This window comes from Zingiber officinale, chromosome 11A (genome assembly GCF_018446385.1).
Source record: "Zingiber officinale cultivar Zhangliang chromosome 11A, Zo_v1.1, whole genome shotgun sequence".
NCBI classification, from domain to species: Eukaryota; Viridiplantae; Streptophyta; class Magnoliopsida; order Zingiberales; family Zingiberaceae; genus Zingiber; species Zingiber officinale.
In genome coordinates, this window is record NC_056006.1 from 46,430,427 (window position 1) to 46,441,085 (window position 10,659).

Genomic DNA, 10,659 nt, shown 5'->3' on the forward strand with positions numbered 1-10,659 from the left:
CCATTGCGCTGCAATTTAAGAGCTTAATTGATTTCCCCACCTTTTTATCTTTTTATGCTTAATTTCTTTCTCATCGAATTGAGCTTCTTTATGCAAAAGCCAAAAAATAGTTTTTTAAGCTAAAATCAGATAATCTAGCTGCAACATTGATGACATGGTTGAAATCATCAGGAAAGTAAATCTAAGCATGACTTTGTTTGCTACTGATAAATATGGAACTAACAAATTTTGTACTTTGGACCAGTGCAAGTATCCAAAGTGGACCTAAGGAAGTATGCAAATATGGACCATAAGACTCCACGTTCTTTTTAGTATAACATTGCTTTTCCTATCAGCCATAATGCTATCTTTGTGTGATGGCTAACAAAACAAATTGCAATCTCACACCATGGTATTAAAAAGCTCATGCTTGGGCAACGTTGAGCCGCCTAGATGGTTTTTGAAGAGGACTAAATAGTGACATATGAGATATGTGATCTGTATGTGCAGTTAAAACCTTATTCAGTTCATCTAAACTAAATACTTGTTTTTTTGTTTGTCGATTTGTCAAAGTTGGTATGGTGTAGTCAATATTAACTTGAGCGTGGCATGGATTTCAACAAGCCTAGGATTTTTTTAGTGTGTATGATCCTTATGTGGCCATAAGGTTTATGCTGTTGCATAAGCAACCTAGGAAATGGCTTTCTAAATCTGTGGTTACCTGTTAACTTATATTAATTGGATTGAATATTAGTTTAGAAAATGAAAGAACCTTGTTTGAAGTTCTGGCGATTCATTTTTTAAATTCTAATTTTTTTTATACTAATATCTGAGCGTGTCATATGTCGGATTGGATGGTTATGCAGATAATTGGCATCCTATGGTATATTGTTGGAAAGCTGAAGCTAAAGCAAATTTTTCAGCCTCCCATTATTGCCTCAGTGAGTATTTGATTTGAAAATTATCTTTTTGAAGTTCTAATTTCCAATTCCTTGTCCTTGTCACTTGTTATTAAATACTTTATACTTAAAACACTCTCTGGGGCTTCTTGTCTCATGGACATTGGGATCTTAATTTATTTATGCTTTTAGAGTGAAGAGCAATGATGTTGGCATGCCAAGTATAATGAACATTTTTTGTGTTGAGATAAAAATGTGAACTTCATATTTGTTTGATTTTCTGTAATGAATGTATTAGTTTAACCGGTCAAGATCAAGTATCATCTCATTGACTCTTCCTAATTTCCTTCCTCTGTTATTTTTATGAATTCTTTGATTATGAAGAAATACAAACTTGCCCATTTCTCATATTGAAATTTTAATTTTTTCCAGATTTTACTCTCTTGTGAAATGAATCAGAGTTTCATTTTGTCAATACCGGATGACTACTTTTTCATTGGCAACATCCCTCTAAACCAAAATTTTAGTTTAGCAAAGCAAACTCCCAACCTTTACAAACTCTAATAAGTTAAAACCCCTGCCTTCACTAGAGTTTTATAATGAAACTTTGAGTACATTTGGCAAAAGGGCAAACTTTTGGGGGGTAACATGAAATTCTCTGAATTTTTTGTGGTGGTTATTTGAATTATTGTATTGTTACCTTCTGTTAATGATTGTCTTTAACATGTTATGCAGAAGCAATATTTTGCATGATTACTTTAATGATGTTTTATATGGGATTAGGTATTACTAATGTTTTATATGGAATTAGGCTTTGGCTATCATCATTGGCGCTATACCATTTTTGAAGAACTTCATCTTGACTGATGATGCCTCGTTATTCTTCTTCACTGACAGCTGCCTTATTCTTGGGTATTGATCTGTTTCCTTCTTTGTCTTTGCCAATTTTCTCATGCTACTGAAATTTAGAACCTTTTCATTTAGTAACACGCAAATAGAGTCTTAAAACAGAAAATAATTACCTTGTTAAGGTTGAAAAAGTATGAAGATTTCTATGAATGATGCTAAGTATGAACTGTTTAAGAAATGTCAAGTTGCAATCACATTCTTCTATGGTAAATTTAGATTAGAGAATTAAGATAACTTATTGGCCATCCATTTCTGTAACTATTCTAATTGCACTATAGTGAGCTAATAAGATGAGCCTGATATCTGATGTCTGGTTAGTGGTTAATGACAGTTATTGCATAATTTTTTTGACATTTAAGGACCTCTGTTTTGGAGTTTTGTCTGGTTAATGACTTGGTTATTTGCATAACCTTTTAACACTCAAGGACCTCTATTTTTTGTATTTACATTCAAAGCAAAAAATATTTTAAGACCTGAAGGATTGTCTATATTTTGATTTCCAGGGAAGCGATGATCCCATGTATTTTGCTTGCTCTGGGTGGAAATCTTGTGGATGGTATGCAATCTTCCATTTCTTATGTAACATTTCTTCAAACACATATTGATATCCTATGTCTGACAGCCTAAAGTTCTTTTGCTGGTAGAAGTTGAACAAGTACATTTAGTGATGCTTGATGAAATAGTTGACATAAAAACTATCCATTGGGTTTCCATCTTGAATCTAGAATATCCAGAATGTTACATGCTATATGGCACTTTGTTGTGTTCCAGGCTCTGGCCCAGGCAGTAAAAGACTTGGTTTACGAACAACTGCTGCTATCATATTTGGAAGATTGGTTTTGGTTCCTCCTACAGGACTTGGAATAATCACCATTGCTGACAAGCTTGGACTTTTTCCCAGGGGCGACAAAATGTTCAAATTTGTCCTGCTGCTGCAGCACACTATGCCAGAAAGATATGTACAACATCTTTGTCATCATCATCTTTATGCCATTTATTCTGGGGAAATGACTTAACTTGCAATCATATGCTATTTACCTCAGGGAAAATATAATGACCATACCCAGAAAGGAGAAGAAAAGAGAAGCTAGGAGGGAGGAGAAAGCACAGGGTGTTTAGAAAGCATATATAAACTCTGCAAAATACCTCAGGGAAAAGGCTGCAGTTCTCGATATGGTGTTTAGAAGATGCACAGGTAGAGAAGATTTGATCCAACAAAACAAGATATTTTGGACTATATGTGTGATATATATAAACTTTTGGCTGTGTAAACTTTTGTGATGTTTGAATGTTGATGTTTGGTACTTTAATGATATTGGGATGATGATGTTTGGTACTTTAATGAAATTCACATTGTAAATATTGATTATGTTGGTTTTTTATCAATGAAATTTGCACTGGATGTTTTTTATAAACCATTGAGTAGGAAAAGATTAATAAGTTTTTTATTTATTGTCAAAATGTTGTATATTGTACCCAAAGACATCAGTTTAAATATGTCAAACTGTTGTCAATGGCGTTAAAAGACAATAGTGACAAACTGATGTTATTTAACATCGTTGCCTAAAAAGACAACGGTTTTTAACCGTTGTCAAACCGATGTCATTGGCAAAAAAGACAACGCTTTTTAGCCGTTGTCGTAGATAGTTCAAAACTGTTGTTGAAGAGCCTAAGCATATGCTCAAAGACAACGGTGAAAAACTGTTGTCTTTGTAGGAAAAGACAACAGTTTTTCACCGTTGTAAAAATTTTGTCTTTGCCTTCAAAGACAACGGTTAAAAACTGTTGTCGTTGGCCACACCTTTTAACAACACAGCCTTTAACAACAGTTAAAAATGGCCTACAACAACGGTGAAAAACCATTGTTGTTTGTCTTTTTTCTTGTAGTGACATGTTCAGTATGATAAGCCTGATGTTTACTACAGTTAGTGTAGAAATAAGAAAAAAAAAAATTTAAATAACTGTTTCCGCTGCCATGAATTTATATGTATGCACGTATGTAAGTAAGTAACCCCGCCCCTCCTTGAGCAGTGGGAGGGCAGGCGTTACATTACTTGGGTAAAATTTCAAAAAATTAAAGATGAAACCTACAAAATCTTTAAAATCTTTTGTAACTTAGTAGAAAATGAAAAAGATACTAAAATTAAAAGAATTAGAAGTGACCATAGAGAAGAATTTGATAACCTCAAATTTATTGAATTTTATGAAATTAATGGATACAAATATGAATACTCATGATCTAGAACCCCTCAATAAAATGGTCTAGTAGAGCACAAAAATAGAACCCTACAAGAAGCCACTAGGACCATGTTAAATGAATATAACTTAAACAATCAATTCTGGGCTGAGGTAATTAATACAACTATTACATTCAAAATAGAATTTTAATGAATAAAATACAAAATAAAACTCCATATAAAATATATTATAATAAAATTCTCAACTTAAACTATTTAAAGGTATTTGGATGTAAAGTTCATATTCTAAACAATAAGGACTACTTAGGTAAATTCACATCAAAATCAACCCCAGGAATCTTTTTAGGGTATTCAACAACCAATAGGGCCTATAGAGTTAATAGCAAAAGTACCCTAAAAGTTGAAGAAACAATTAATGTGATTTTTGATAAAGAAAATAACTTACCTAACTCAATAAATGAAAATTCTAATCCAAACACAGAAAATATTAATTTAAGAAACACAGAAGATGATGAAGATGTTTAATTTAAACCTAGAGAAACAAAAGAACCAATTATTGACCCTAATTTAAGACCATCGAGAATAAGTACCAATAACCCATTTGACCAAATTTTGGGTGACCCAACCCTAGGAGTTCGGACAAGGTCATCTTATAGAAAGCTAAGTCAAATAGCTCTCATTTCTAAAATCAAACCCAAAACTATAGAAGAAGCCCTACCTGACCTAGACTGGATATTAGCAATGCAAGAGGAGTTAGCCCAATTTGAAAGAAATCAGGTCTGAGAATTAGTACCTAAACCCAATAATAAAACTATAGTTGACACCAAATGGGTATTTAGAAATAAATTAGATGATAAGGGTGAAATAGTAAGAAACAAAGCTAGATTAATAGCAAATGGATTTAGTCAAGTAGAAGGGCTAGACTATGATGAGACCTATGCTCCTATAGCCAGACTTGAATATATTAGGATGCTGCTGGCCTACGCAGCACATAAAGGATTCAAGTTATACCAAATGGATGTAAAATCCATATTTTTAAATGAGTTTATCAAGGAAGAGGTATATGTAAGTCAACCCCCAGGATTTAGGACTTGGACCACCCAAACCATGTCTTTACGTTAATAAATGCCTTATATGGACTAAAACAAGCACCTAGTGCTTGATATGAATGCCTATCAAATTATTTAATAACTAAGGGATTTAAACAAGGTCAAATAGATCAAACCTTATTTGTAAAAACCCTAGAAAAAAGATATTTTTATAGCCTAAATTTACGTAGACGATATAATTTTTGGGTCGACAAACACTAAATTTTTAAAAGAATTTACCAAATTAATAGAAAGTGAATTCGAAATGAGCCTAGTTGGGGAACTCAACTTTTTCTTAGGCTTACAAATTAAACAAACCAAAGATGGAATTTTATGTTTTTCAAACTAAATATACCAAAGAACTAATCAGGAAATTTAGCATGGAAATTAAAAAAATATAAATACTCCAATGACAACTAATGTTAAAATCGACTCTGATTTAGAAGGAAAATCGGTAGACTTGAAATACTATCGAAGTGCGATAGGAAGTCTACTCTACCTAACCGCAAGTTGACCCGACATTTTGTTTACAGTAGATATGTGTGCAAGATACCAATCTTATGCAAAAGAGTCACACCTAACAAATGTTAAGAGAATTCTAAGGGAACCCTTAATGTAGGACTTTGGTACCCTAGGAGTTGCACCTTTGACCTAACTGCCTATTCTAACTCAGACTACGCCGGGTGTAAACTAGATAGAAAAAACACAAGTGGTAGTTGTTAATTTCTAAGTCAGTGCCTAGTAAGTTGGTCAAACAGAAAGCAACATTGTATTGCTTTATCCACTACTGAAGCTGAATATATAGCCCTAGGAGAATGTGCATCTCAACTACTATGGATGATGCATACCTTAAAAGACTATCAACTAGAATATAAAAACACAAAAAATTTTAATTAATAATATAAGTTCAATTAACTTAACCAAAAATCCAATTCACCACTCAAGGACTAAACACATAGAAGTAAAACACCACTTTGTAAGGGATCATGTAGCTAAGGGTGATATTGTACTTAACTATGTTTAGTCCAAATCAAACCTGGCTGACATTTTCATAAAATTCTTACCTGAACTTGAGTTCAGTATACTTAGAAGACAGATAGGATTGTGTTTTGTAGAATAGAATTTACTTTCAAACTTAATTTTTCAAAATTGTTATTTAAGTCTGTTACTCAGTTTTAAAATTCTAGGAAAAATATGTTCAAAATTCTAATTTTATTAGTTTTTTCAAAATATTGGACTTAGCCTAGGTATTTAACCCCTAGAAAGCATGTACCCCTAGTTCTTAACCAGAGCATCTCACAAGCACAATAGGTTTACCTTGCTTGTGTAAGATCAACACTTAGAATGGTGTAAGATGCATAGAATACTACTTGTACTTCAGAATGGTTATGTTTGTGCATCAACATAAGTTTGGACAATAAATACAAACTTTATATCAATTAAATTGAGTGATTCATGTTTCGTCAAAACTAACTAGATCAATTAATTAATTTGACTAACCAAGTGAAATCTACTACCTCTTATTAAACAGCTAGTAACTAAAGGTTAGACAGTTGGTTGAAAGTAAATATTCATGCTTGGACTCTAGGATTTTTTTCATAATAAAATTGTTTGACATGAATCAAGGGGGAGTGAACAAGGGATTTTGACATTTTCTTTTGACTTAGTTTTTAAAATAAACATTTTTAATTTTTGTTACATAGTGTTAAAATAAATTGTTTGGTTTTTGAAATAAATATTTTTTTACACAGCTTAAAAATGGTTTTTTTGGCAAAATTATTTATAAGTTTTCCTAAGATTTTTCTCTTTCTAAGCTAGAGTGTTAAACCTTAAGATTCTTTAAGCTCATTTTTGCTAAAGTTATGATCAATTATTTTTTGAGTATTTTATCAAATATAATGATCTTAATATCTAGCTAAGCTTTGAGTAAAGTACTTATTTGGACTTCTCTCTAAGTCATTTTCAATAATTCAAACATTTTTGTGCTAAATCAGAAATATTATATTTTCTGAAAATCTCAAAAAACATTTTAAAATTTTTTATTTTGCAAAACATTTTGAAAAATATTTGTTAATCTTTTACACAGCTTAATATCTTTTGTTTTACAAATTAAATTTCTTTTAATACAAAAAGCTACCTTTCAGGGGGAGTTAATTGTTCTCTTTTATACTTAGTACTCTTTTTAATATATGGCAAAGGGGGAGAGTAAAGTAAAGTGAAAGTTAGGTCAAAGATGAATAACAATAGTTAAGCTAATTTTGATATATATGTTGATAGTTAAGCTAATTTTGATATATATGTTGCAAATTACTTGATATTGCATTTATGCTGATTTTAAGATATATGTGGCAAATTACTTGATATTGCATATGATATGGGTTAGGTTTAGTAGGTCCCTGGTGAATAGAACAAAGGAGATAATGGAATCTAGGGGAGTAGGCTAGTATCGACCGAGATATACCTCTAGGGAGGTAGGCCAATATCGGTCGATATATACCTCAAAGGAAGTAGGCCAATATTGATCGGGATATACCTCCAGGGAGGTAGGCCAATATCGGCCGAGATATACCTCAAAGGAGGTAGGCCAATATCGATCGGGATATACCTCTAGGGAAGTAGGCCAATATCGAACGAGATATACCTCAAGGGAGGTAGGCCAATATCGGCTGAGATACATCTCAAGGGAGGAAGGTCAATATCGACTGAGATATACCTCAAGAGAGGTAGGCCAATATCGACCGAGATATACTTCTAGGGAGGAAGGCTAATATCGGCCGAGATATACTTCCAAGTAGGTAGGCCAATATCAACTGAGATATACCTCCAAGGAGGAAGGCCAATATCGGCCGAGATATACTTCCAAGTAGGTAGGTCAATATCGACCGAGACATATCTTGAGAGAGGTAGGCCAGTCTTGGCCGGATAATACCTTGAAAAGGATATGCCAATATTGGTCGAGATTACATACTTAATAAAATACAGCCCAATATCTACTAGGATGATAAACTTAGAGGGGTGCAGACCAGTATTGCCCAAGAAACATCATGAGAGGTAATAGTAATTGACCGGACCTAGTCTGAGTTCGATTTCGACCAATACAAGGAGTAATGTTATATTAAGCTATCTATGATATAGCAAAGACAGGAAGGGCAAGCAGGGATGATAGATGCACTCTGAAATAACTTATGAAACAGGACAGAAGTAAATATTTCAAATAATGTAGTTTAATGAAGATATTTGTAGTATGTGATCGTATAACAGGTTTGCTAATTTGGCGGGAGGAAGGCTTCTAGATTTTTTTGCAAGTACTAGACGACAAAGAAGGTACATCTGGGGTATAAAAAAAGATTCCTTAAAAACCATTTTCCACAAGTACACAGCTTACGTCATCTCATAATAAACTCTAACGAACCAGGGTCCACTTCATGACTACGGAGGTTATATGAAGTGGTATAAAAGGGGGAATCCTCTCCGTTGGCAAGGTAAGTACACATCACTGCACACATTCACAACCTTAGTTTTCAACTACTATTCATCTTCTTCTTCCTTTTTTCCCACACAAAGAGAGATCACTGACTTAAGCGTCAGAGGGCCTAGCCAGGGATTTCCACCCCAGTCTTAGGTCACTGACGATAGTGTTGGTTGGTCTCTTGTGTGCAGGAAGTCTTGGAAGCTCCGGATCTGGGTTTTCTTCAGTCAGATTTCCTTCTCGCCATTGGAGCTTCACACCAGAAGGACATTCCGGTACTTCATTCTCTTAGATCCGCTTTGGGTTTCTCGGATCGGTGTTCTATAGGTATTATTCTTCACCGGCAGTAGGTTTTTTCTCCCAGCTTTTCATTTTGTCAAGCTTCTCAGACAGGATGAAATTTGGTGCCATCTGTGGGAACTTCACTTGAATCTGAGACTCGAAGAGGTTGGAAAATCAAATCTACTCACCATTATCCGCAAGGATCTAGATTTCCTCATCAACACTCATGTGCAAAAGGCTCTGCAACAATAACAGCAGGAACAAAAAGCTCATACTAGAGCCACTCTGCAGGTAGCTCAGCAATTTCAACTATTGAGCACCGAAAGGGAAAGGAGCCGGAAGAGGAAGAACATGTATATTTTCCTCTAGCCACGGTTTCTCTGACAAGGCGTCCGCGAGCCTTTCTTCGTACTCCTATGGAGCAGGGAGGACGAAGGCCTGTATTTCAGGAATCTTCTGGCGAAGCACTAAATAGAGAAAAGCGTAAAGTTAAAATGATAACTAGTGATAGCTCGTCGGAAAAAGTCATTTCTCCATTCTCTAAAAGAGTGCTGGATGATCCGCTTCCCAAGCGGTATCAAAATTTATAGATTAGCGAGTACACTGGGACTATAGATCTAGAGGAGTATCTATTGAAATTTGAGAATGTAGCATTATTACAACAATTCTCTGATGGGGTGAAATGTCGAATGTTCCTTACTACACTCGGAGGAGCTGCACAACGTTGGTTCAAGAGATTGCCAAAAAAATCTATAAAAAAATGTAAGGATTTCAAGAAGGTTTTTCTACACCATTTTTCCAGTAACAAGAGGTATCATAAGACTCCTTGGAGTTTATTTTCAATTAAACAAGCATCTAAAGAGTCCATCAGAGCCTACATCAAAAGATTTAATAAGGTAGCTATCGATGTACCCAATGCTACTACTGAAATCTTAGTAAGCGCTTTCTCTCAAGGTTTAAATGATAATAATTTCTTTAAAGATCTAGTGAGAACCCCTCCTGCTAATTTTGATTCCTTAATTGAAAGTGCCACTGGATTTATTAATGTTGAAGAAGCTCAAGTTGCCCGCAGAAAGGAGGGCACTACTTCTTCTCCTACTCTGGTTAAGGAGAAGGCTCCTACTCCTGTTCCTCCACCAAGGGGGCCGCGGGCAATTCATCCACCTCATCGTCATCCAGAATATTGTCCGCAAGCAGTACAACATGTGGAGATACAACCAGAGGCACTGAGAAGATGGTGCACTTATCACAAGACCAGCAGTCATCATACTGAAGACTGTTTTGTTTTGAGAAATAAAAGAGCAAACAGGGATCGCTACCAAAGGCAAAACTATTATCGGCAATAATACCCTAGGCAGCAAAGTCCGCTCAAATTGGAATATCGCCTGGCCGAGCCTCAGCAGGGTGCACTACCTACCCCGACCGGTACAAGTCAAGTGTCAGAGAAGACTCAGTCTGAAGCAATATCTGTATGATCGCGGGCGGGCCCACTGATGGAGATTCTAACAGGGCCAGAAAAGCACATGCACGGAGACTTGAGATTCATGCTGTGGGGTGTAGCATGGAATGAGCAGCTGGTCCCGAAATAAGTTTTGGACCTAGAGATCTTAAGGGGGTAGAAATACCCCATGATGATGCATTAATAATCAAGGTTGTGATAGCCAATTATACTATTTCTCGTACCTTTATAGACATTGGTAGTTCTGTTAATATTATCTTTAAGAAGACTTATGATCAATTACAGATTGACCCAAGCAAACTTCAACAGATGGTAACTCCTCTATATGGATTCACTGGTAATGAAATACAACCGCTCGGTCAAATAAAGTTGGTCA

At 34.9% G+C, this 10,659-nt stretch overlaps 1 protein-coding gene across 1 annotated transcript; it reads left to right on the forward strand.

The window, feature by feature from the left end:
* The first annotated feature begins 806 nt into the window (after nt 1-806).
* Nucleotides 807-2,828, forward strand: LOC122032541 (protein PIN-LIKES 6-like). Its single transcript, XM_042591852.1, has 4 exons — nt 807-920; nt 1,690-1,790; nt 2,291-2,343; nt 2,559-2,828. Exons 1-4 carry the CDS (start codon nt 822-824, stop codon nt 2,801-2,803), a joined length of 498 nt encoding a protein of 165 aa, XP_042447786.1. The 5' UTR covers nt 807-821; the 3' UTR covers nt 2,804-2,828.
* Nucleotides 2,829-10,659: the final 7,831 nt, after the last annotated feature.

Coding starts and splice junctions, on each gene's coding strand:
- LOC122032541 (XM_042591852.1), top strand. CDS start 822: ATGTCGGATTGGATGGTTATGCAGATAATTGGCATCCTATGGTATATT. Junction 1,791..2,290: donor GACAGCTGCCTTATTCTTGG/GTATTGATCTGT, acceptor TTTGATTTCCAG/GGAAGCGATGATCCCATGTA. Junction 2,344..2,558: donor GGGTGGAAATCTTGTGGATG/GTATGCAATCTT, acceptor GTTGTGTTCCAG/GCTCTGGCCCAGGCAGTAAA.